Source organism: Rhipicephalus sanguineus, chromosome 1 (genome assembly GCF_013339695.2).
Source record: "Rhipicephalus sanguineus isolate Rsan-2018 chromosome 1, BIME_Rsan_1.4, whole genome shotgun sequence".
In the NCBI taxonomy this organism is placed as follows: Eukaryota; Metazoa; Arthropoda; class Arachnida; order Ixodida; family Ixodidae; genus Rhipicephalus; species Rhipicephalus sanguineus.
This window is the reverse complement of record NC_051176.1, coordinates 214,834,714-214,862,545: the sequence shown is the minus strand read 5'-3', so window position 1 is coordinate 214,862,545 and position 27,832 is coordinate 214,834,714. Positions and strand designations below refer to the sequence as shown.

The 27,832-nt window shown below is 41.1% G+C and overlaps 1 protein-coding gene across 6 annotated transcripts in view; it reads right to left on the bottom strand.

The window, feature by feature from the left end:
• Positions 1-27,832, bottom strand: part of LOC119407328 (ubiquitin carboxyl-terminal hydrolase CYLD) — a 98,173-nt gene that overhangs the window by 24,942 nt on the left and 45,399 nt on the right. For 3 of the 6 annotated variants that reach the window (XM_049419315.1, XM_037642091.2, XM_049419321.1), the window contains 6 exons: positions 17,905-17,958; positions 13,684-13,734; positions 9,877-9,929; positions 4,878-4,899; positions 4,276-4,513; positions 2,986-3,077 (listed from right to left, as the gene is read on the bottom strand). In XM_049419315.1, coding sequence (XP_049275272.1) covers positions 2,986-3,077; positions 4,276-4,513; positions 4,878-4,899; positions 9,877-9,929; positions 13,684-13,734; positions 17,905-17,958 — 510 coding nt within the window. Of the gene's footprint in view, positions 1-2,985; positions 3,078-4,275; positions 4,514-4,877; positions 4,900-9,876; positions 9,930-13,683; positions 13,735-17,904; positions 17,959-21,691; positions 25,161-27,832 lie in introns of those variants that run through there. The other 3 variants (XM_037674247.2, XM_037642073.2, XM_037642087.2) reach the window with 3 other exon arrangements.

Here is a 27,832-nt window from a genome sequence, read left to right as displayed (position 1 = left end):
TGGTTTAGAAGTTAGTTTTGCGAAAAAAAATTTTGTTCGCCTGAAAAAAAAAATACAAATTTTAGCCGCAAGAAACAGTTTTCCGCCAATTTCACTATTTCTAAATTTTGAGCGCGCCTTGGGAAAAAACGGTGCACTTCTCGGTCACAATATTTGTTCCCCTCAAAGAACAAGTTAAATACAATCTTATGAGTCTATTATTTTTCTTCTTTGTCGAAGCACTTTTGAAGAAAAAAATCACAAACTTGGCAAATCGCACAAAATACCTGTATTTGAGGAAGTTATTGCTGCAAACAAGTTAAAGTGATGATAATAAAAATCAGTACATATTAACTTTGATACTTTCGCTTTCTTTTAAGATAATTTTCGTAGTTTTATCACGCTCCATTTTACTCGATAATTGGTCTGAAACATAAGTGATTTACTGAAAATGCCGAAATTTGAAAACAGTTTTCTCAAAAAAGCCATATTGAATTTTTTTTTAAATCCCTCTGATTGAAGTCAAGGACGTCATCTATCATTCTGCATAAAAAAACGTTGCATTATTTTGGTTGCTAACAAGTTATAATGCGTCAAATGTGACCAAGTCAGCCTCGCGGCCGCTTTGTTCGTTATGTGCTGAAACTCGGATATAAGTTGTTCATCACAAATAAGTAGCTCCACACCAACAAATGCGCAGCCAGGTGTTATGGTTCAGCAAGCTTTGTCTTGCGATCAGCCGCTTGACAAACCCGCAGTAGCGGCCACTAGATGCTGCAGGCGCTCACATTACACGAGTGCCGCTTCGACTGTGGATGAGCTCTGCTTGCGTGCCAAACTAAGCTCAGAGGACAAACGAGAGAAGGAATGCATCACTGTGCCAGAGAAACATAAGCGTACAGAGTAACATAAGCTCTGCCAGAGAAACATAAGCGTACAGTTGCTTAAATCCTAATATGGAAGGGGAATTCACTTATGTTTAGATCACTGTCGAGATTGAATGTTGAACCAAAAAGCAAAATATGGCAAAAACAGAAAAACAAAATGCAACATATATTCCTCCACAGTTGGAAAATGCTGCTGGTTCACCTAAACAGTGTTACACAACAATCTAAGCACGAGCTAAAAAAATGATATTTTTGAAAAGTTTACACAGAACAATTAGATAAGCCAAACAAAAGAAACTTTGTTACTAGGTACTACAACAGAACCTTTTGATTAAACAATGTTTAGCTGCTGTGGTGACCAAATGATTATGGTGCTCGGCTGCTGACCTGAAAGATGCGAGTTCGATCCTGGCTGCAGACATTGCATTTCGATGGAGGCGAAATGTTAGAGGGCAATGTACTGTGCAATTTCAGTGCATGTTAAAGAACCCCAGGAGATCAAAATTATCCAGAGCCCTTCAATACAGCATCTTTCACAGCCTGTGTCACTTTGGGACGTTAAACCCCACAAACCAACCACCTTAAACATAATGCTTGTTTACTTTTACACAAGCTCTCTCACAACAGATCCAGGGAAAGTTATTATTATTGGATGAAAGCTATAGCAATGGTAAATTTAATGGGCTTTGGTGGATCCAGAAGGGGCTCCTTTAGATTAGCATTCGCCCCCCATCTATTTGGTAGAGACATGCTAGATGAACATAGGCCCGTACAGGCAGCAATGAACAGTCACTTATCCGAAGTGCGTCCAAGCAACCTTACTAGATTTTCCTTACTTTGAATTTTGTGTAGGTGTTGCTGAGTGGGGGCACAAAATAGTGTGTGTTGTCTGTGAGTGTATTCTAAGCTGCATACGTGTGCCCTTTGAAGAAGCAAGTACATTGTGTTGAAACGTTTACAGTGTTTGTGTGCCTGCCAATAATGCCTACTTCTGGCCACCCTGTTGTAGCAGCTTTGATGAATGCAGTAATTTATGTTAAAAAAGTGGCATCTGTTCCAGTCATTGTGATCAGCAACAATGCAGAACATGCTGAACACATTTTTGAACACATTGAACACATCTTTGAAGATGTTACTGTCAATTTCAAGCAAGAATTTCAAACACTGCTGAAGCGGTCAAAATTGTTTCCTTCTTTTGGCAAAAGCTTGTCGACGGAATACTTGTTCGTCACAGCAAGCCATCATCTTCTTCATATCAATTTGAGATATTCAAGCACCTTATATGTAACAGAATAACCAAGTAAGAAAGAAGTTCAGGGGAAGATGGGGGCTTGAAGTGATGAGGAATCTTTGAACAGGGAATGTCGCTGCAGCCAACATTTCAACAAGTCCACTTGTCGAAACGTTGCCTCTAGCAACATTTCCTGTTCCAACGATTTGTCATCACTTCATCATAAGCAATTGGATTATGCACCTAACCTAGGACCAATCAGATTGTCACTGCATATGTGCCACAGTTTTTTTTTTTTTTTAAGGTTACGGCGTTTACAGTTGGATGTTAAAAAGGTGCATGCCAAAGTATTTAGCCTGTTATAAACACACTACCTCATTGTACCAAGCTCACTGTCACAGTGTCTCCTTACTGTGGACAATGAGTAAGAACTGAACATCCACACTCTATTGAGGGTGTTAAGTTCCCTTACATTCTATAGCAATGCTTATTTAGTAGTACCCGGGGTGCCACGTAAGAACTCATGACTGCGACAGAGGCAGCAGGAGAGGAAGTGTTGCAAAGCAGAAGTATAACGCAGCTGTTAAACATATGAGACACCAGCTGATCATGATGAATAACTGCATGGTGAAGCTGAAGTGACTATGATGTTAAGACAAGACTACAGCTTATCATGAACCATTGTTATAGTGTCCGTCATAGCTAAAAGCGTGCAACTGCAAAACAAAAGGCTTAGGAAGTTCGATGATCTGGGAAGCGGTGCCCGTTATGACCTTGTTCATATTAGTTAAAAGTTAAGTATTGCCTTTAGTCAATCAGATCTGTCACTTAGACAAATTGCTTCTAAAAGAATATGGAGTATTGGATATACTGTAGACACATACTCACCTTTCTCTTCAGTGGTGAGTCCTGACACACATCCCAAACCATCAAGGAGCTGCCGAAGCCTCATAACATTTTCGCTAGGCACATAACGGTCGCTGAAAAAGATAGACAAAAACAGTGAATATGGTATAGTGGTAAGTAAAGGTTATCTGAAATAAGCACACTATCAAAGCAAGAGACATTCAACTTTATAGCCAGAATCAAAGTGATACCATGTTGAACTGCTTCCTGCTACGAACGAGGTGCAGACCTAGTCCATCGTGCAGCTAACATACTCCTTACATTAACTCAGGGTGTAGTGACACTTATCCATATTTCTATTTGTATACGGTTCAGAGCACTCAATCTGCAGTGTGCTTGAACACGCTAACTTCCAGTGATGCTGAAATTGCTGGTTCGATAAACTTTCAGAACTACAGGTACAAGCAAGGTTGTAATAAAAGAACATAGAAAGAGCATAAATAATACCAGTTCAGTGAAATTATTGCAAAGAAAGTTTTTCTTATGCCCCAGGAGCGCTTCACACAATTTAGTGCATCAAAATTAACACCACAATGAAGTCTGTGAGTACTCGCATATTTCTCTTCAGAAAAGCTTTTATGGAGCAGGCCTGCACATTGCCTTCACCGAAAGAAAAAATGTACTTGAGAGAGATACTCACAAAAGTCCCAAATGCCAAGGTATGAATGCTAAAAAACTTAAAACACAAAAAAACCCTACCATAATTTCTGCATAAAAAAATACAGAAAATTAAGAGTGAAACTCGACGTGCGAGTAATACACGAATTTCAATGTGGAAGGTGGCTTCACGGTACTGTTTCAAACCAATACAAAGAAGCTGGCAACCACAGTGAGAGCTGAAACAGACAGTAGGTGAGGACAGAAGGGGGAGGGGGGTGACACTAATGAGTGAAACCAAGTGAAAATAAAATATAAGGTTCTTGCAATCTTCAAGCATATAATTTGTGTGGCTGAAATGTGCAACAAATATTCAGGGATCTTTTTAAAACTTTTCTGTGGCTTGAAGTTGATTGGTACGGGTTACATGCAGGGGATGGTTATACACAAGAAAATAGGGTATCTCTGAACACAACTAGAGATAGCAATGGCAGAAGCCCTGCAACAGCTGACTGTCAGAGTCAGCATCACCCCCATCAGCTGTACAAGTTTCATGGTAATCTGTATATTTCATATTTACAAATTTCTATAGAAAAATGTTTCATGAGGACCACAAATTTTATTGTCAAAGAATTTGACTGTATGTACAAAATAGCACATCAAGTACATACGTACCGGCGAAGAGTGTTAACGATGTCATCGCGGAGCACTTTCTGGATTTCCTCATATTGTTCTATGTCATCATGTTCAGGTTCTCGATTCAGAATGTCATCGAAAGTGTGAGTGCAGGAAAACATGGCAAAAAGTGTGGCATCTAAGTAGCATGAATTATGGTGTCCTTGTATTCCTCGATTAACATTACACAATTCTGCCACATCAGCTGCTGTACGGCCCAGCACAGGAACACAGTTATCTGCAAAGAAAAATCAGAAAAATGATGGTCCACACAATGATAAAGATACATTTTTGAAAAAGTAATCTCTCCACAAATTAGGAAAAATAGACTCAATGAGCATGCAGCACTTAACGTTAACAATGAGCCACCTTACAATGATCTGTTTCATGGCATAGTTGTTTTGTACAAATGAAGTCTATTGTATTATATAGGGATCAAAGTTTTCGGTTTGCCGGGAAACGCCCACACAAGGAAGATCTCAACTTTTTCCTATATATGCAACAACACTGGCACCTTCAATGTTGAAGGAGAGAGACACACTTTGCATGCCCATACACACATACATTAAGCGCACATTATAGAAAAATGAGCCAAAACTCACTTGTGGTGCTGTTGCCTTTGTCCTGCAAAAACAATATAGAAATGAAAGTCATAACTGCAGATTCATGACAACACAAGGTTCCATATTTGAAAATGCAATAGCATAAATAAATTATGAGCTTGATTTGTTTTTTACACCTCTTGTATTCTTTATCTTCCTGTCATTTTAGGTCAAGTAAAGTTTATTGCAAAAGTTGTGCTCGAGTTACATATGGTAAGAGCATTACAGCAGGAAGTCCCAGAGTTTTTCAAAAAACTGCCAGGGGGACCTCCGATGATTACATAAATGCATAAATAGGGCAATTATACAAAACAGCAGGCAAGTAGAGACATATGTGAATAATAATAATAATAATAATAATAATAATAATAATAATGCTTTATATGCCTCAAGAAATTAGATATTGATAAGTTAATGGTAATGCTAAATAATGAAAACATGAAAAATAAGCAAAAGCATGCACAAGTACCCCATGTGAAGTGCAAATATAGGAGCAAATATAGGAGGGTTTTGTATAGGCATAGTCAGGAGGGGTTCAGTTTAGCCCCAATTGAAATTTCGAAGTTTCCTTAAGGTCTATGTATAACTCGCATACCTAAAAGGTCAGATCACCTCCCCTGTTTAATTCTCCTCACTCTGTCTCTATCACGCCCCCCCCCACGCACACAGAGGCGTGCGCAAGGTTCCCCTTCGGAGAGGGGGGGGGGGGGCGAAGGTTCATCGCGGCGCCCCCCTCCCTATTAAGGCAAAGTATGGGGCAAACTTTGCGCCTCCCTCTTCTTAGGTGACTAGTGGGGGGGGGGGGGTGCCCCCCCCCCCCGTGCGCACACCTATGCACACATACGCACAGGTTTCCCACGAGCATTAATGAGAACCACTTTGATGGTGAAGCGGTGAGCAGCTGCATCGATGTCTGAGACATATGATGGCAAAGAAACAATTATTTCTCCCTTGAAAAACTTTTCACTCAACGAAAATAAACCAAAAATAAACAAAAAATAAACAAAAAATAAAAACACTTTCCATAAAACGCATCCTGCCTGGGCGCGGCGACCAACTATATACAAGACAAGTGAACCTGCGCACCGCCCCACAATTAGCAATCCATTAGCAATCCCTACCTGTGCTGACGCGTAGCTTGAATTTCTGGGAAGCATTTCTCAATCCTTAGCGTCGAAACCTGAAGCTTCCACCGCCGTACCGCACACCTAAAAGGTCACGTTAGCGTATGTCTACACCGAATTCCTTAGCGCGGACCAAAAACCAACCACGAGTATTTCTTGATAAGGTGCAGGAATAAAGTTTGAATGAGCCGCGCACGCGCACTCGCCGTCTGATCCCCACGACGAAAGCTCAGCAGTTTCGGTTTCGCAGCGAACAAGAGGATCTCACGGCGTACCGAACCTCACTATTTTCAGACATCGTGTGCACAAACGTTGTCACGTTGTCCGAGAAGTGCAGTCTGATTCATCAGACGAGGCAACGTCACAGATGGGATGCACGAATATCTCTCGTCCGCACATTCTCGCGTCGCGTCTTTAGAACTAATGACTTCGGCAAAACATTGTTACATGGATTTTCAACCAACTTCAAACTTTCTGTGTTGTAGCCGTAGTGATAAATGATATGTGCAGTAGAATTTATACATATTTTGCTTTTCCATCGATGGCACCGTACTCTATGGCTGCCATCAAGTCGACGCCACTCGGCGCACCATGCGTTCTTTTTTTTTTTTTTTTTTAATCCCTTCCACCACGTTGACGGCTAAATGCGTGTAGTAGGATCTGAACACGATCCGACGTTTTGATACCGCCGGGTTTATCATGATTATCATAAAGCGATATTCTGTGGTTTAGGGAGTTTTAGAATAGCATACGCAAAACTTTTATCTAGCCACCATAGCAAACCTTTGTGTTAGCGTTTGTCGCACGCTAGCCTCTTGTGGGCCCCCGTTAGAGTGTGCTAGAAGCGTTTTGAGGTCCCTTTATTTTATATACCCCTCGATCACAGCGCCCTCTGTTCTGTCCACGGCCGGCGCCTCACGTTGAACCCCCTCGTTCGTCCCACTCAAACTCTTCTAGTACTCGAGCAAGACTTTGATTTGGGCGAGTAGCTACATGCTTAGCTGGGGAAAAACAGCACAAAAAAAAAAAAACGAGGACGCCGGAACACATCACACTAGACAAGCGCTGAACTTACAACAGTCAGTTGTAAGCTCAGGGCTTGTCCAGAGTACTGTGTTCCTGCGTCCTCGTTTCTTTTATTTTTTCTTTTTTTTTTGGGGGGGGGGGGGTGGGGCTATTTTTACCCAGCTCCTAGTACACTCTACCCCGTTAAGTGACGGAAATAGTGGGGGACCGTAGCGACTCTTTGCGTATGCTATTCTAAAACTGCCTAATGTCATTTTGGAGGTTTTGGAGCTGGACAGCGCAAATCAGAGGAATTGGATGCAGCTTTTGCAGCCCTGTAGGCTGTGCCCGAAAGCCACTCAGATCTATGTCTACAATGGGGCCCCATGTTTAGCAGCAACAGACTAGCACCCGTTATTAAGCGTCCTTGAATTTGATAAGTGAAACTTTGCTCCATCCACAGCAGCATTTGAATGCATACCACAGAAAACCTTGTGCGTATGGCACGCATGGCTGCAGCAAGGGCGCACTTGTCTAGAGAATACAAAGAGGACATCGTGAATGTACGATGCCTCCAGCAACATATGATTGCTCAGCTCTCTAGGCTTTGTGATCTGGCATTGCTGTACACATGGTTACTGCAAATTACAGCACGGTGCCTAGAATACACTAGGGACCACGACTATACAGTGGCTAGAATAGTACTGTAAATGCAAGCACACACTTCTGGGCACAGCCAGTAAAGTAATGATAATGTCTATTAATTGCCATACCCTTTTAAATTCACAGTGCGGCGGCAAATGGTGATGCAGCCCATGTAGCCTGCATGAGCTACCAAGCATTATATTGGTGACACATGACTATTTTTAATAGTGATTGAGCTCGATCCAAATAGAATTTGTTGACCGTGATTGGCTCCTTTCTGCAGCAAGGATAAGCGAGTCAATCGCGATCAAATGTGTACTGTGTGACAACTGTATTACGCATATCGTAGTCTAGTATTTCGCCTATCACTCTGGCCTTTCCTTCTTTAAAACCTCTATCTCTAAACCTAGGAGTGTAATGACCTTGGCTCTGTCAATCTCTTGCTATTTCGATCAGTGACCTAATGCATGCTTCAGCCCATATCAGCTTTGAATACCAGTGTGTCTGGGAAGTGGATGTTTACTACGGACCTTACTGGGTGAATTAATCGTGGCATTTCGTTATGATGTGCTGAGTCATTTCTGCATTTTTACTGGAATAGACACGTGTGACAACCATCCTGTCGAGAATACTTTATTGCTCTGGCATGTATGCACTCTCAGGGAACCACCTCGATCCTCAATTGCAAGGCACTGTCCGTTGTGATATTGTACATCTTTTCCCTCCTGATTTATTTCTTGCTGTATTTGCGAATCTCCTTGGTCATAGCTTTTTTTTTCTAGTGTTTCCATTCTTCCATTTTTCGTATTCACTTTATATTTCTTCCACTTCCTTTTTGATGACTCTAGGTTATCCATTTAGACATTCAATTACCCTGTGTACTTTGTTACAACTTTATCTCTTTTGCCATGTTGTGTCCACACTTTTTAAGGTACAGATATATGTGCACTTTAGCTCCCTATTTCTTTGAATCCATGTTCCAAAGTCTTAATTTGTTCAAAACTAATTTTGCTCTGCACTTGTCTGACTTTATAAGAGGTCCAACCCCATGTCGCCCTCATTTGTTGTGTTGTCATGGGCCCCCATATAATTGGCCCACCAACATTTGTTTAATTTCCAACCCTACCAAGAACTCTGACTTTAAGCATATACAACGGCAACTTGTGAATGTTAATGGCAGGGTGCATTACTCCTTTCCAAATTTTTTGCTCTACCATTTATTTATTTTAACTCTAAAGTGCACTGTTTCATCACAGCCGCTCCCCCCTCATCATCAGCCTTTCTTTGCGGGTATTTGAGTGAACCATTTTTTCATTTACGAGTGCACCCTGGTATTTATATTGCTTGGTTATGGTATCATTTGCTACTGAACTGATACCATGTCAGTAGCTGTCTCCATTATAAACTGCTCGAGTGGCTTTCAAATGCTACATTTCTAGTCAGCATGAGGCAGTGCAAGCATGTCAACACCAGATTACTCAAGCGAGACAGAAGGAAAGTATCTCAGCGAACTAGGTTGAGAGTGCCTAGGTATGATGGAATACTGGAAAATGCAACTTCAAGATGGAACAAAAGTCTCTCCTTGTCCCTTCTTGTTGCTAGTTGAGTAATGAATTTTGAGTACATAGTTTCATTTTCACCATGAAAGAGGTCTATGTGCTGCATCACATAGACATAGAAGGGGTGCAACGTTAATTTAACTTCAGCCATTCAGCAAAAATGCAGGAGCCTACGCCATGCATGCATATGCCCATGATAGCAGTTGCACACTGAGCTAAGCCAATGCAGGCCCTTCTGCCAGCCAGTTCAAACAGAAAACATAGCATTACTCTGTATACTTATTTCTTGTGCAAAATATATATCGTGAAAAGGGACAGAGAAGAGACTGACAGTGAAGTGCAAATACTGGTGGCACTTCGCTGTCTGTCAGCATGGCTGTTCTTGACACTAACATTCGCCGTCTGATAACTGGAAACCTATCCAACATACACAAATGCAGCTCCTGCACAAAGAAGCTCGACAATATCACTTAAGCCCTATACAATGGAATCCTCTTCTTGCACCAGTTTAAGTTCTTTATCATATCACTGCCCACCTTGCTCTATAGACTAAAACCAGTGAAAAATGAACTATAAATGACATTGGCCGCAGAGAGAGTTGCCTGCTTAACTTGGATCAATTACACTACATTAAAACAATGTTGGGTACACTTTAACAGCTCTTACCGAAGTTTGTTGACGTTCCCCTGACACCTTTGCTTCAGCCTGGGCGTTCAAAGCTGCAAAACAACACTCTATTTGAGGTAGTCATTAAAACAAAACTATAGAAAGAATATGTGTATGACAATGAGGTTTCAATAGAGGAAAGGTATAAAAATGTCAATAAAATAATTACAAGTCTATTCTAGAATTCCTAGATGTTTAAGCTGGACACATAAGTTTAAATAGCAAATGCTGCAAATGGCATTTTTTGTGAGCATGTAATTTTTCTACTGCCACAAGTTTTTTATCAGATAATAGTGCTAGAAAAAAACACATTCAAATGACATTGTGTATGTGCAGTACGGTCCTCTGTTAGAGGAAACACACGAGTGCGTGGCCAGCGGTCCGCAGAGCACTAACTGCTGGTGAGATTTCGAAGTGCGGCGCATGCACATAGGTTCATGAAGGCGGTGCATGCCCTGCGTCGTCTGCTACTTCTCTGCCCATGCGCTCGGCGTGCGCTAGCGAGCCATGACCCTTCCCGCTTTTCATTTTCGCAGTGTAAAGCAACTGATACCGCGGCCTTCCGCTTCTTTAATAAGCAGATATTATATGGTCGCAAGGGCGAGCTTAGTATGTTTGCTGCATCAGATGTCAATTGCCTTATCTGTTACAAAAAGTGGCCAGTTGCAGCGAGAAGTATGTGAAAAATATGACTGGCTTATCGGTAAGCACTGACGCAGAATTGTGGAAATTCTTGGTCCTCTTCTCCTTGCACAGGTTGCATATTGTTTCTTTGGTAGCATTTAACACAGCATGGACGTGCACCAACACACCCACACTGCGTGCTTTAAAAGTCTTATGGCTAGTTCTTGCCCCATATACCCTCTCTCACAAAAATATAACCAATGAGCTTTCTCCTCCAAGTTTACCTTGATGTGTCGTTCTATACATTATTTTATTGTGTGCATACGTTGTAACAGAATAATTTTCATAGACAACACATCGAATTGATATTGCAAATATCTTATCTAAGGAGCTTCTGCAGATGTTTCTTAGCGAAAAACTGCAGCAATAAATAAAACCATATAATTTTTGTGCTTTCTGGATATCCAACAAGCAGCAGGCAGAGTGGCGCTAGATAAATCGCGCCATGAAAATACGGAACCGCTTTCCAATGCTTTCATGCGCAGGGTCGGAGAAGTAGCAGACGAAACAGGGCACAGGGCGCGGCGCCTTTACAATTCTATGCACATGCGCCACCGCATTTACAAATCTCGCCGCCAGTTAGCACTCCACGGGCCGCTGGCCATGCGCTCGCGTGTTCCCTCTAACAGTGGACCGTACTGTACATGGGCATTGTGAGTCATAGTTGCTGCACACCTTTACAAAGATATCGATTTGGTAAAACCTTAAAAATAAAATGCTTGCACAAAGAATCAATTACCACTTCAAATCTGCAATGGACAGTTAAAAAATATATATCTGAGCTTTCATTATACAATGAAGGAAAGAAGATGGCTCTTAAGGGCTCGTTTTCTTTGTTAGACACAATATTAATGAGAACTAACAGACAATAACGCCAAGGAAAGTACTTTCCTTGGCGTTATTGTCTGTTAGTTCTCATTAATATTTCATTATACAAGGCACTCTAATTTGCAAGGTCTCATTAGCAAGCAAAGTATTCTGCAGTACTGGAGCTACGTTGCTTTTCTTAACGACTTAATCAGGCACTAGTGAATTTTTTTTTACCAGCAATTGGAGCAGTCAATTTAATTGCGTTACTGTATAGTTGGATGTGCAATCGGTACACTGATGTCTGAATAAAAGTTTGTAAGAAAGACTGTACTCAGGCAAAATATACAAAAAGCCTATAGCTGCTGAAAAACCATTTATGAAAGACATCAAACATTAATAAAAATCAAAGAACTCTCTCGGACATAGTTATATCAAGAATGCAAACCGAAACTGAAACGGTTGGCTACAGACATTTTCTCCAGCACTCACTATTCTCTGCCAACATTGCGCCTTCACCAGAAACTCACCCTAGAAAACTTCCGGTTATGCTTTTTTTCGTATGCTTTGCTGGCTGCCACTGCTTCTTTTGCGATGTTTATGGTGGTTAGAATGAATCAAACAAAGTGCCTGATACTCAAGTGTTGCTGTGTAGTGTTGGGATGCTGCATGCAATGAGGGAATAATTTGCTTTCACAAGTGAAAACATTCAGTTTCTCGAAAGAGCACCCGTAATGCAGCCGATTAGGCGAGACAACTTAATGTGCACAAAAAACTCACGTGTATGTTCTGTCCACTTTATTCAAAGCAAGTAAGCTTAATGCATACTTTATCGGCACTAACACGATGCTAAGGAGTTAGTCCAAGGTGTCCAATTACAAAGAACAAATTTTCTAATCCGTGTTCCGCACAAGCTGCTGTCCTCTGCCTATGCAAAATCGCAACACCTAATCTAATACGTGAAAGCTTGTAGACTCTGAAAAGTCGTTCGAAAATTGTTTCTTGATGTTTGGGCCACAGTTCTCAATGTTCACTGTTAGAAGCAATGCTCGGGATACATATGTAGCTGCACTCAAAGTGTACCACCACGCAGCATATGTCGCCGTTATGGCAGTGCCCATGGTTATTGTTTGTTATCAATTAATGTGATCCAGTTACCTTTCTTATCAATGAGATCAACACTGACGAGTTGCAAACAACTAACATGTCGCCTGTAAAACCTGCACCATCACACAGCACAAGGATGCCCTAATGCTGCCATCAACGGTCATCGCTGCACCCAGGGCGATGAGGGCCGGCAACTTAACATGAGTGTGCTATGCATTATCCCAGTTACACTAGACACTTTACATTGTGATCAATGATGATCGTACGCAATCGCTACCGAAAGTGCCCAGTGGATGACACTGGCACAATAATAAGTGCGCTATCCTTATGACGTGTGCTGCAACGGTGCTGTTGAGCGCCGCTATACTGGCCCATTTCAGGCACGTGTTTTGAGCTTACATTCACTTTATGCAATGTATCATTCTGTGGACCAATGCATCCTTTCATGTACTTGCTACACATTGCCCTTTATGTGTCGGGGAGAAAGTGCCACAGACAACTGAGCAGCAGAAACAAATGCACCACGCCAACACCGCCGGGCCAATTGAGTAAACAACATCGGAAGTCCAACACCGGAAGTTTCCTAGGGCGCGGCGTTCAAGTGTACGCTGTTTTGTTTACAAACAGCGAAACCATCTATAGCATATACCACACTGAGAATCAAAGCTGAGTATATAGTGATCCTCTCTGACAATTCAACTGAAATGAATAAAGCTTTTTTGGCAAAATATAGTGACTTGAGTGGATTTACCTTCGATTGAAACGGCACTTAAAATTACTGGAGCAAGCACATTACGTTCATTATGAAGTTATATGCATTACTCATGATACCAATAAAACACAAGCTGCTGAAAAAAATTTATAGATGAATGAATTGTTATCAACAATTCAAAAGTGCTATATAAGCTTTTGCAAAAAGCACTAAGGGTGTGCAACCAATAATCCTTAAATATAGAGCTTGCATAAGGTTTACATAACACAGAGAAGCTATTTTAGAAATAAGACAAGTGCAACATGGCAAGCTGATTTACAAAGTGATATGAGATTATAAGCTTTAAAACAAACTGCTTGCATATTAGATGAATTTAAATACGTTACGTAGGCCAATCGTTTTGTTTCATGGCGAGGGCCAAAGAGATGTAAAAAAAAAACAAAGCTCCATGCACAGTGGGCAAACAGTCATGCGATGGTAGCACATGCAAGTGTTACCTTGGCATTTTTCATACAAAGGGTTGACGTGATTAACAGCATCACTAGTTGCTAGTTGTATGCAGCAAAGAAAGAAAAAAAGAAAAGAAAAGAAAAGGGGTTAAAGAGCAACGTTACGACGGCCTCCAATGCTTTTGATCATACAGGTACAACTTTCACCTGGCCATATGTCCTTAATAAAGGACAATTACAATACAAGGGCCATTCATAAAGTTCCTACTACTTTCATGAAGGAACACAATATAAAATGCGGATTAGAGAAAATATGATTGTTGCCCTCTGCTTTAACCACCCAAGACTATGCACTTCCACCAGCATATATGAGCCGAAAAAGCACTCATAAGACCACACCATTTTTATCCATAAACCAGTCCACTCCAGGAACAGCTAAGTGATGTGGGTATATATTCCAAAGCTGTGCAGTGGTCTACAAGAGACACTGTAGTGTAGAACTCCATAACATAGCAACAACCACCTGTGGTTCTTTATTGTGCACGTAAGTCTAAGCACATAATTTAAACATCTACGGTGAGTGATGAAGTAACAGGTTTTTGTTGTCCTGAAAATATTTTATAGACAATTGTGTCCGTTCACTCAAAAAGTCGCTATAGTTAGCAATCTGGTGAAACTAAAAACAGGGCGGACTTTTGCAGCCCAAAAAAGTCGTGCCACCATCTAAAATGAATTAGTCCACTGTCGTAAAAAAAAATTTTCTTGGCCTTCTGTTCATACGTTTCAGGTTAGTGTAACATCTCCTGCAGCCTTTTGACATTTTAAGCCATAATCTCTCAGAGTAAGAGCAACAGCCCCAGATAATTCAGGTTGACCTTCAACCCTTACCAGTACCAACCCAGCCATTACCACCACTTATTTCACATACCCCCACAGCATGCTGCTTAAATTATCTCCTAAACCAAGGGTGCTGTGTGGGGCCAGGTTCCAGAAAGCTTGAGAACTATAGAATGAAGAAAGGAGCGAGAAAGGGTGTGACAGGGAGAGAGAGGGAGTTCGGCTGCATGCTAAATGCTGTCAGTGCAGAAGTACCTGCTTGTCACAGGGAAAAAGATGGGGGTAGCCTTTCCTCTGGACCTGCCAAACCAAATCATCACTACATCTATGTGTGGCCTCTATTATTTAAGGGTACGGCCCAGCGCGTTTTCTTCATTCGTGAAAGTCATTGATTTCTTCACTGTCTGATAATAACAAGACAAGCGATTTTTTTTTTTTTTCACAGTGCAACCTGGCACACCATAAGTGATGTCACACAAACAAAGTGTTGGGCATACAAAAGTTTATTTTTTAGAAAACAAATGCCACGAGTCACTTGACCTGTGGTATGGCCTTTTGATAAACTCTTTGATTATGCGATCACAATGCTGGCTCTAAATGTCCACAGCAGTGCCTCTTGTGTGTATCAAAATGCTTGTCACACTTTTTCACTATGAAATCGACCAACTGTGGTAGCAAACCTGGCTGTGTTAAAACTGTACTGAAACCCAAGCGCCTGAACCCAAAACCACCTAATAATGCATGACCAATATCGTTGTCCAACAGCAACAAGAGAAGACCAAGCAGATATCGCTGAACTTGAAAGTGGCCCTCATCCTGCAGATCGAGTCGATTCTTGCTCACATGTTAAAAACTGTACCATAAGTGCAAATTAAAAGCACTCAGCACGACTAACGTAAGCCCATAAGTCGCACAGTGAAGAGTCTTGCGCTACTTCCAGGTGGCTTTCTCGCTGACTGCAGACCACTTTGTGGATTTAGTGTGCGACTGCAATAATGGCTTTCTTAAATTTAGGATGCAGTGAAAAATTTGTTCTCTGCATTGTGAAAGTGAATGCAGAAATAGGAATGGGGTCAGATTTGGTCTGACCACTCACGGAACCTTAAGATGCTGTTCACAGAAGCCAGTGTAAGACCCCTGTTCTAAACCAATGTGGTGCACAAAAGTGGAGCATCCAGCTCCCCTTCAAAGGACCAAGCATTCAGGGAAGCTCCAATTTTTCACCCTTAAACACTTTTGATTTTAAGGTTGCTTCCTCCTTGAGAACTTTCAGCAGTATCACTTCAGTTTAAACACAATAGAAGTGCTCTCAGTTAATACAGCATGCACCAATTATAGTGCACTTGAAGTAGAGGAACATGCTTGTCTTGCAACCCATCATTTGTATCACTAGTTCCAGTTTTCCAAGAATGGCATGGCGCAAACTTTATGAGTGGCCCTTGTACAATGAGGTCATAAATATTTATTCTCACCCACTAAAATTATACTAATGTGCCTAATGTGTGATCGAAACACATTTTTATATCACGTTGGTGCACATGCTTCAAGTAGGTGACATAAATAAGCCATCTACCCAATTTCACATTTAAGTTAAAGGGACTGACAACCGATTTTCTAAACCAAGTTTTTTACGATGCAATAGAAAGCTCACCCTTCGTAGTGTTTGTAGCTGCAGCGGTTAATCCCAAGAGCGCGTGGTTATTTTATTAGCAGTATTTTTCGATCTGAAAATCCCCTGAACAGTACGTACACATCCTCCAGCAACACTGTGAAGCGATAGCGTTGCAGATAGCCCTCCTCGCATTATGCTCAAGGTTTTTCTCTCACAGGAGTGGGTGAAACTGTGGTTAAGCACCTTCATATTGACATTTTCGACCATTTTTGAATCTAAAAAGCAGCTAGAATAAATTTTCCGAATGATCATCGTCACGTGACATCTCTACTACCTCGCGAAATAGGTGCTCGTGGCCTCCGCAATTAGTTCAAGCAACGCGTCGCCGGAAGTAATCTCAGAGACTGCAAGGCGCTCTTCGTACTTTTCCAACACGTCGGCAGGTGCCGCTAGGCCCTCAGCTAACAACGTTCATGCTGCCGCTCATAAGCATCGGGTCATATGTCAAACGAAGGCGTGCCCACTGTCCTGCTCAGTGCAAACGAATGCATATCTGCATGTTTTACGTTAGAAAAGATTATAATAAAAAGTGTGCTCTATTTCAACGCTAATACAGAGACAGTAGCGTACACCAGTAAAAGGTCACGTGATAGGTACTTGCGCACACTCACTTTTTTGCCGCTGAGTAAAGAAATAAAAATATAAATATGTGTTTAATGAGAAAAACAGGGTTTGTTTTAGACAATACAATAGACTATCCTTCTATTAGTGGAGTATCTCAATTGATGTTCTGAGCGGTTGTCGGTCTCTTTAAGTTAACCTGGGCATTTGCAGTAATACAACTGTAATAAAAGGTAAAACTAAAGAAATTCCTGCTTATAACAACGTGACTTGTAAGTTTATACATGCAAAACTAGTTATGCAAACTGAAAACAAGCCAAAAATACCCACAAGGTGCTTAGCAAATGAGAGCACAAGTATTGTTCAATAAGAGGTTTAACATCTAATGTTTAATAGGCATAGTTTTAACAAACACATGATTGAAGAAAGTTTTATGGTTTCATCAGCGATTGGGGAACTTATTTTGTGCACATGTTTGTCTAAATAGCCTGAAATTGAACGCAGCCTGTTTTGGCCTGCAAAGACCTGCAAAGCAGACCTTTCAGGCCTAGGATACAGGCATTGGTGGCAAGCAGGTTTCAGTTCTCAGATTCTATGTTTTATGCATTGTTTTTAGTTGGCAGCAGAAGCTATCTGCATGCAGCACTAATAATATTAGGAATGCCTAATAAAAGCTTGAATGCACACCACACTGCAGTATGTACAGGCTGTTTCACACTTAGGGGAAAACTCGGAGTGCATTGCAATGTGCTTCGAGTTTTCCCCTAAGTGTGAAACAGCCTGTACATTGCAGTTAATGAGGCATTAATTGAATTACATTTTAAACAAACATTAAGATTAAACGAAATGATTACTTCACAGTCACATCTTGATGACTTAAAGCTGCAAAACTTACACAATGTCCTTACAAATGAAAACCTAAACAAGACTGCTAAGGGTGCTAGTTAATGTAATACAATGTGCTTAATAAAAAAAAAAAAGGAGAGCAAATAGAAAGCATAGACAATTCAGGAGTGAGTTAAGGAGACAACCTACCAAAAAAATAATCAATTATTGCACCTTTGAGTGATTTAGCAGAACTAGCTGACATATTGCATCAATGCTCCATGACCTATCTCTGTGAGCAAATAATTCATGTCTGTGTTAAATTGTGAACACAGCAGCAAAACTACAGCGGAAAAGAGTATACTGCTACTCACGCTGCGACAGTCCTCTAGAGCTCCCACCATGTTTCTGTTTGTCTTCATAAAAGTCTGTAAAGGCCAACAGAAAAAAAAAAGAGAGAAGAAAAGACAATTTTACGCCTGATTCACTCCCTTCACATGCAAAAAGGAGTGGTAACATTTAGATATGGGGAGTGGAGAAAGAAAGATGGTGACAAGAAGTCCTAAGTGAGGAGAGGGCCTGCCTATGAGTGCAGAATGCAGAGACCTGCAACACAGTGGCAGGAGAGAAGTGAAGCAGACCATGCTATGGATTGGGAGCAAATGCAACGGAACATGGCATCACATTCAAAAGTGCTTTGAATGGGCCCAGTTGGTATGACACAACTGAAAATGTGTTGATGCGCTGCAAAGGTGCACGCAAATGGACAGTCACAAAGAGGCCCAGATACGCAAGGCATTTTTGTGAATGAAAATTCTTGTTAGAACTAAGCTAATAGAGAAGCATGGAGGCATGAGTGGGTGTGGTGTTGGGCATGTAAATTCCTTCATGCCTTGCAAACTAGGTGTTTTTTACCAACAGCCTTTTTCTTGTGGGAAGGTGTAGGTCAGTCAGAGCGACAGATGCATAAATGTGAGGCTAAAATAACACAAGCACGCCATGACAAGTTCACCTTGTTCTCACTTAGCGAACCACTGAAAGGAGTACGGTTGCAGGCATCTTTACAGTAACACCAACATTTTTGCTGGCAGCCATAATCAGCTGAACCATGAGATCATTGAAGCTTTTCACATTTATCAACTTCAAGATGATTGTATATAAGCCAACCATGAATAACTCAAACATGTGAACTGGATTTTCTTTTGTATTCTTGTGCCTCCTTATCTTGATTTTGCATGTGATCCAGTATGAACACGTCCAGTCTTCTTTGTTTTATTATGCTGTGTATGTTTTTTGTTCGCCAGATAATGTTTTATGAAAAATTTATATTCCTTGTTTCTTTCAATAAACTGTAAATCAGAGTCAGGGACCGTCCTGTTGCTTCCTTTTACTATGTCTACGTCCTTGGCACTATTTATTAATAATGTTAGTTTCACACTAACTCCCTCAGCTGGCCCTACTTTTGTAAACAGCTACCTTCCAAATTGTACATATGTCAAACAATTCCGTGGATAGCAAACAGTTACATCTGCATTTTTCGCACTGTCTTCTTTCCTTGCATGGGCTTTCTCACATTTTTTTATGCCATCTTTCATTTTCATTGTTCCCTCGCGTGCGTCATAGTTCACAGAAATGTAGGTAATAATTTTTGTTAAAGAAAACCACAATACAATATATTTTTGTTCGCTACAGCGTATATATGAAAAGTTTACTTAGACACTCAGACCATGATACACAGGGGTGTCATTGCACCATGATAATAACATAAGTTCATTGTAAAATATTACAATGAGTTTCCTGCTAATAGGTGCTCAAAAGCGGTATGTTCATGTTAGACATGGATCTTTACAGTTGCAACACCATAATCTACCAATCTTAATTAATTAATGCTAGTCTTTATTACACCTTTAAAAACTCAACCAAAATTTAAAAAATGAAAGAATCAATAATGTCGAGCAAAGGAAACTAATAAGAGGCACAATTAGACAAAATGTATAAAGCCAAGAGTGCCACAAAATGCCTTAGCTGAAATGTGAGTACCTTGCCCACCTAGCTCATTCAATAAAGATATGCTGACACCCGCCACAGTGGTCTAGTGGTTATGGTGCTCGAGTGCTGACCTGCAGGTCACGAGATCGAATCTCAGCTGCGGTGGTCCCATTTTCGATGGAGGAGAAAATGCTTGAGGCCCGTGTACTTAGATTTAGGAGCACGTTAAAGAACACCAGATGATCAAAATTTCTGGAGCCCTCCACTGTGCCTCTCATAATCAAATCGTGGTTTTGGGATGTTAAACCCCAGAAATTATTATACAAAAATGTGCTGACAAAAAGAGGTGAAAGAAAAGTATCACTGTTGCAAGATATCTTTGTAGATGTAACCTGACTTTACAATTCATTTTGAAAAGACACTACACTTTGCCACATATAAACCCACAGCTGATGATACATGACTTATGCACAACTAGCTTAATTGCTTACTTTGTATGTTCAACCATGAAAGGTAAGCAATTTTAACTGACCAGTCTGTGTGGATACAGTTATATGATAAAATTGTGGTTCAACTTTTTTCTAAACAAATAAAACAACAAAAGCATTAGCTAAGCAAAATGTAGCTGATATCTTTCACAACGTGCATGCAAAGATGCTTCAGAAATCAACGCTTATGATAATGAAGGTTTTGAATTTTGACTGCCAAGTTCCAGGGCTTTTTTCCAGGGCTAAAAATTGTTTTCTTTACAGGATTTAACTAATTCACCGAGAACATCACTGTATGTGAGAATTTCTAGCTACACCACAAGCCAAGACTTCAACAACGTAAGTACAGCAGCTATGCAAGCTCAGGTATAGCACTGTTAACTTACAGGTGTACCATAACGCGTGAAAAACTTGCCAAGACCAAAACATAAAGTGTTTCTGACTCAATTCACTGGTGATCGAGGTAAGAGACTATGAGAGCCAACGCAACCCTTGTTAACACTGCAGTCTGAAAAGGTCGTCACCGGTGATAAGTCACTCCAGTGTCAAGGGGGCGTCATTTCTACAAGGGGAGATGTGGTACTTTAAAACTTTTTTTAAAATTCTTGATTGATTGTTATGGACCTTGCCGAGTTTATGTATACTTGTGTGCTGATTTCAAATATGCAAGTGTTTTTTTTTTTCTATGATAGGTAGTTTGCAAGGTATCACAAACAGCTACTTCTTTGGTTAAGGCGTAATTATCTAATTAGCTGCAACCTGCACAGCAATGTACAATGCACAGAATCAATCCATTGAGAATGAGTGTAGTGTGTCATAAGAATAAATCATTGCTTTAGGCCATTTCCTACTGAGGTTGCGGGCTGCTAAACCAGACTTAAATATCCTCATTGATACTTGAAACAAAAGCTCTATTTAGAACATTCTCTCATGAAAGCATTATGACAAAATTTACCTTACGACACATCGCATCTACTTTTCTTAGAAGCAGAAAAGAAATCATAATGATAATCCAGGTAGAACAGAAGATATTGCTCCTCCATCACAAAAAGGGCATGGAAATATTTGCTGTTCGCCATGAATTTAATGGGCAGGATGCACAGCTTTTGGTTTTTTAAAGTAGGATAGTGATAGAAGTTGATGGTATTCAGCTATGAAAAGTTGTAAATAGGTGTGCAATGATGTCGGGAACATGAAGAAATGGTGAGCAAAAACTCGATTTTTTGGTCAATTTTCAGTCCCTATGGGCCACGTTTGATGGTGACTTCACTGCTATGTGTTTAGGTACACACTAAAACATTCTCTTTTTCCATTTTGTGGAAAATGCGGATTGTTCTATGAAAATCCTTAAATAAGTGAAGTAAATCACTTATTCTGGGATTGAATTTCTGTGATTGCTCAGCTAAAAAAGAATGCATCTAAGTTAACAACATCCCTCGAAAGAAAAACTAGTCATGGTGTAACGAAAACAAGTTGTATCACACATTATCTCATAAGTGCAATAATATTCCCAACACTGTCACGTTATGTTTGTGCTGCTAACAAAAAATGTGCGTTGACATATCAACATTCAATTCATGAACTTGTGAATTATAAGAACAGAAAAAAATAATGAATGAGGAAATGATGCAAACGCAAGCAAAGTTCTGAAATCAATGCACTGGGTGAAAACAACTAGGCTTACCAGCGAATTCCTCACAGAAGACAGTTTCAAGCTGATCTCTGGGTGCTTGATTTATGATTTCTGTGGCTGCCTTCATTACCATTTTTTTGTGGTGTTCTTCATCCACACACTCTTGAAATGTACTGCTGTGTAGACCGTCTGCATTCGTTGAAGCCCTCCCACCAAAGAAGCAGTCTCCAGTTGTTTTTTCCAGGCGGGGCAGCTTATCACACTCAGCCCCTGCCCTGGAAACTTCCTGATAAGAGCAGGAAGTTGGCAGGGGTGAGGAGGCAACACAGCCTGATAAAGTAGCAGCAGCATTCCCCTTGTTGCCACTCGCCTCCAATGTGTCTGTCCCACCATGAGCAACAGCTCCTAAAGCACTTTGCTCTTCAAATGTTGCTACTCTCGTGTGCATACTGTTCCGACTCTCTTCCACGTGCTGTATGTGTGATGTGTCAGTGCCTTGTGAAACACAAGGAACATTTGCTGTCATCATGCTGGCTGTCTCCTCTGATGAAGCTGTGTCACTGCATGTAAGTTCTGCCTCTATTTTCTCTTGTAACTGTACATCCATACTCCTCACTGGGGGCTGTTTATTCTTTAGTGAAGGGCAAGATCGTTTTCTTAGAGGGCGTGTTGGAGCATCAGAAACTGGTTTTGTCAAATCTGACTGGCTTCCCAATGACTGCCAATCCTCGACATCTTCATCACATTTTGCATGATTTTCATTCAAAGGCAGACAATCAGAGTGAACACTGTCCAAGTTACAATCATGAAATGATTCAAATGTAGTGTCTTCAAACACACTGTCGCTGTCACTGCCTTGGACCTCAGGATGCTCATTTGTGCCTGGGTCAACTAGAAATGCTGAAAGGTCATCATTAGGCCTAAGTTTCATCATATAAGGTTCACTCCCAGAGCAAGTATCATTAAGAAAATCGCAGTTCTCAACAACACGAAAGGAGACAACATCCAAAGGGGAGTCATCTTCAAAAAGATGTCCTGACAATTCTGATAAAGAAAAGGGAAGCCTCAAAATTCCACCTGTAGGAGGATGCTCCTGGTGCTCTAGACCCTGAAATGAGGGCTGTTGTAGTGTTTCTCTGGAAGGAATCTCTCCATCAGTCTCAGAGTCTTCACAAGATGACAGACTGCTGTTCTCATCACTTTCATAACATATTTCTCCATGCTGAAATTCTTCTGTAAAAGTCTGGGGCTCATTTTGGACAGCTAGTTCTTCCTTTCCAGCCTGCTCAGTGAAAGTCCAACTGTCCATTTTTCGCGGAGTACTGTCACCTGGTAGAATACCTTTAGATGCCTCATGTCCCAGCGGGGCCCTTCTGCGCCGTGTAGGTGCTTTCAGATTACTTTCAAGGCATAGGCTACTGTAAGAATGAGCTTGATTTTTTACCTGCGTATTCCCTTTCATGGGGGTGCCTTGAAGCAAATTAGAACCTTCAGGTGAAATCTGCTGAAACTGTGAAGGTTGTCCTACATTACTGTGGCGAGGAGAGCGAGGTGGTGGTTTTGGCTGTTCTTCCAACAGAGAAGGTGGTGTTACGCTACTGTGATGTGGAGAACGAGGTGGTGGCTTTGGCTGTTCTTCCAATCGAGAAGGTGGTGTTACACTACTGTGGCATGGAGAACGAGGTGTTGGTTTTGGCTGTACTTCCAACATACAAGGTGGTGTTACACTACTATGGCGTGGGGAGCGAGGTGGTGGTTTTGGCTGCTCTTCCAATAGGGAAGGTGGTGTTACACTACTGTGGCGTGGGGAGCGAGGTGGTGGCTTTGGCAGCTCATTCAAAAGGGCACTGTCATTCTCTTGTGCTGAAGAAAACACACTACTTTTGTTTTCATGTAAAAGTTCACATGGTGAATTAACTGAACATGACTTTGACAGACCTTTGGCAAGTAATCTCTTGGAATATGTCACAGGGGGGAATTGAGCCTGCATATGTGCATTTGCATCTTCCAAAGGATCAGGTTCTTTCGCTACAGGTTCAGCAAAGCAGGAAACGTTTGCAGCTGTATCTGGTACAGAGGTCATGGTGGTATCTGCATAACCATTTGAAAGGTTTAAATGTGGATATTTACTGATGTCTGGATCACTGCTCAGAAAATTTTTGTTCACTGAGTCAAGCCTCTTGTACTGTATTGTAGCAGTATCAGCAATATCTGAACTGTGACGTCTCCAGTATTTATCAGTGAGCTCACTGGCTGAGCTAGTTACAGGAAGGCATGACACAGGGTGATGTCTTGAACTTCCACCAGTTTGTGAGCAATCTGAAAATGAGTGTTCATGATGCAGGTTGTCTAATGCTCGATGCGGAAACCTTTTAAATGTGCCAAGAAGTGCATTCCTATTTAAAAGTCCCTTTTCATCAAAATCTGTGTATCCCATACAATCAACCTCTTCCTCCGAGGCATTTTCAAACACTTGGCTGTCAGGTTCTTCTTCTGAATCAAAGCATGGTTCAAACTGTCTGTTGAAAGCATCAAGAATATCCCGGTCCTCCGATCTCACTGGATGTAAAGTCATGCCATCAGTAGCAATCATAGAATGACCCAGTGGACATGGTTTATGAGCACCATCATTTGATAAGTTATCCAAGTCAAGTTCTGCCATTTTTTCGTTTTCTAACATGGAGTTTTCAGTTAAAAATCTGCATGCTTTGAGCTTTGCTTCATCTACAATAAACTCTGCAAATTCTTCAGCTGCTTGCTCAAGGTAAAAAATTGAAGATGTGATGTTCTCTCCTTCTAGAATTTCATCTCCAAGTTCACTGTCTATTTCTTGTCCATCCTGTTCTTGCTTCATGTAACAATTTAACTCTGTAGGCAATGATTCTCGATGAGCGGGCAGTTCACTGCTGGCAGAGGTTACTAAATTCAGTTGCGGTAAATCAGATATTACAGGAATACGAGGAAGTGGGCGCCACTTTCGTAGTGGCTGCTTTTCATTTTCGTTGTCCTGATGCTTTTGCTGACGTTTTAGTAGTGGTGGTCTATGCACAACAGTCCCATACACATCTTCAAATAACTTTCCATAGCTAAAGCTTTCATAAGCCTCATCAAGTGTGCTCTCTTTGGTGATAGATTCCTCAAATTCAGTCGCCACAGCTGGCATCTGCTCTGGGTGGGGCTCCTCATCTACATCAGCATATCTGGAGTCAGAATCCGAAGAATTAAGGTCTGATGACTCTGCATCATAATAGATGCTGCTTCGATGGTCAGACAGAGCAGAGTAGAATGACTCGGCACCATCTGAAAGTGCTGATCGAAATGACTCAGCCCCAGGGCTCCTCTCCCTGTCCTGAAAGCTTTCAACCAGTGGTAAAATGTGCTGCCGTAACCAAAACATGCTTCAAGCAACTTTTTTTTCAGGGGTTTGTAAAGGAGAGATCTTGATTTATATATAGTCCAATAACTTGTTGGAAGCTGAACTTTGATCACAACTAGAAGTAGCACTCCCTAAATTTCTTCAGCACCTGAGGATTTTAAATAATGCCACAATTTGGTGCAGGCCTGGTAGTGTCAGCAGTGCTCTACAATATTCTTCTGACCTTTTTACATGTATCCGTCTTCAGTATCCAGATTGAAGGTCACAAGGACACTGCCCTTAACAATATGCACTCAAGAGTCATTGCACCACTCACTGTTCCTTGGATGATCACCACACAATCTTCCACTCACAATCACATAGTTGCACAGCTGCTTACTTTGAAAAATAGAGCATTCTATGCACTAAATGAACTTATGTGCACTTGCAAGGAGCACCATCATGCTGAAATGTCCATCTCCTACAACAAAAGTGCAGAACAGGAGCCTCAAAGGAAGATCTGGCGTATTTTCACGCCAGTGGCGTACTTGACCTCGGCTAACGTTGTGCAAACGGGTCCTGGGTTCCAACTGAACTGCTGTTGCCAGAGGCACAGAGAATCATGTGGCAGCACTCAACAACAACATAGCTCAAAAGAAGGTCACTACGCAGAAGATGGGACGAGGGCTAAAAACAGATGGCGGCTAGTTGCACTGGGAGCTGTGCCAACAGCACACTACAGAGAAACCAAGGGAAGCACCAAAATATATATAAGCAAGTGATGGGTAGGACAGACAAAATAAATCGTTATAATACACACTAAAGGAAAAGGATGGACAGAAATGATCAAGGTGACCTATTTTTACTCATCTGAAGGAGAAACTTGTACAGCAGAAAGGATAATGAACACAAAGGTGCATCCACACCAGCAAAGTAAGTTATAAACGCTACATGCCATTACTTTTTTTTTTCAGCATAGCATATACACACATATGCACATAAATTCACGGAACTACATCAGCCACATATTATGGTATTACCGGCATGGCCTTTTTCATTGAAACGCTTAGTAATCAGGAGTTGAAGAAGTGAGAAAAATAATACACAAGTGAAGCATTAGTATGCACAATGCATTAGAGATTTGCAAATATTAGGAATTAAATGTGAATCAAATGCTTCCGTTTCAAGTCAAAACAATTACTTGGCATATAATCTCTTTCAATGCTTAATTATGGCTGAATATAGCAGGTTAACAAGATTATTTGGCAATTACAGTCTGTCTATTGGTTGCTTCAGCTGCCCATGCATGTGACCAATCAGGAAGTGACCTTCACTTTCTGGTTGGCTACACAGCAGCATGTACTTCTAAAATGTCATTGTGTATAAAATCAGTGCAGGTTCTAGAAAGGCATATTTCATTTTTTATGTTTCTTTCAGCAGCTAAAATGAAAGTAAACTGTATTTGAGTAATTCGAAAATGGTAAATGTTTGTCTATCTGAATGCTTTCACATATTATTAACTGGTGTCACCAGATTTGCTTGATTAGCTGGTTGACAGTGCAGTAAAAGACTGTGGATTAATTTCATGTGCCACGGGTTTTTCAAAGGGCCCATCATCAGGCCCTATTACTAATTTTGGGAAATCACTGTAGGTTGTAAGATGCCGCCTGGGGAGCATTTCACCGAAAGAATTTTTCAAATCAGTTCATTATTAAACATGTTGGAATAACTTGAACTGTCCTGTTACCATGCCTCCAGGAGGTAAGTTTCACTGCCAGTGCCAGCACTCTCCCTCTTTGCTGCAGCTAGCATATGCAAGCAGCTTAGCTACCTCGTATTCTCTCAAAAGCTGGAGGAGCACATCATGTTGACATTGCCTGCCATGCCTCCTTTTTTTTTCCACTCTTTCTATTTTGCTTCTTATTGCAGAGTGTGCAATGGCATGTGCAGTAATGGCATTGTGCACTCTGCAATGGATGAAGAAATGAAGTCACATGCTGTGGTCACTAACAATCCACAACAGGTTTAGAAGCACTTACATGCACAATTGCAAACTGACTGCTGAAGTTGCAAGGAGTGCCTGTCAAGTAGCACGTGTGCACGTGACCTTTCACTCTCTCTCAAAATGAAACTCATACAAGAGGAAGGGTGCACAATCTTCTACATTAAACTTTGACTGTTTTTGTGCCATGTAGACATTTCATACTTTGCAGACAGTATCACCACCGACTGACCTACACGTTGAGCTAATTAAGGAAAGGGGCAAAGAGATGTGATGGTGGTACCAATGGTGTTTTGCTAGCAACTAACTTGTACAAAATGGTGAATTTTTCTGTTAGCATTGATTACCTAATCAGAGAAAATATATTGCCAAGATTAGTTACAGAAGTGCCTCACTTGCATATAAAATTTCACATCTCATATGAAAGCATCATATCCAACTGTTTCCAGCTCACTGCATCTAGAGTTACTGTATATGCTACCTTTAGGTAGCAGAGTTGCGCATCTGTCTTCCAACGCCGCTAGCAACCATGCATTGCGGAGAAGCTGACTCTTGGGCCAATTTTTTTTATTTCTCGACGCCGCCGCTTCAGCGAGCTGACTTAACACTAGCCATCGACAGGCAATGTTTATCGTCGGTCTTCGACACGAATGACAGATTAATCGGCGACACGGTAGGCATGTCGCCGGCAAAAACGGAGTGCGACTTCACCGCATAGCTGTGGTTGCTAACCGGACCTATGCGCAACTCTGCTACCTAAAGGTAGCATATACAGTGACTCTAACTGCATCTTTCGTAGTCTTTTTTTTTTCTTGCCTGTTTTGCTGTGCTTCAA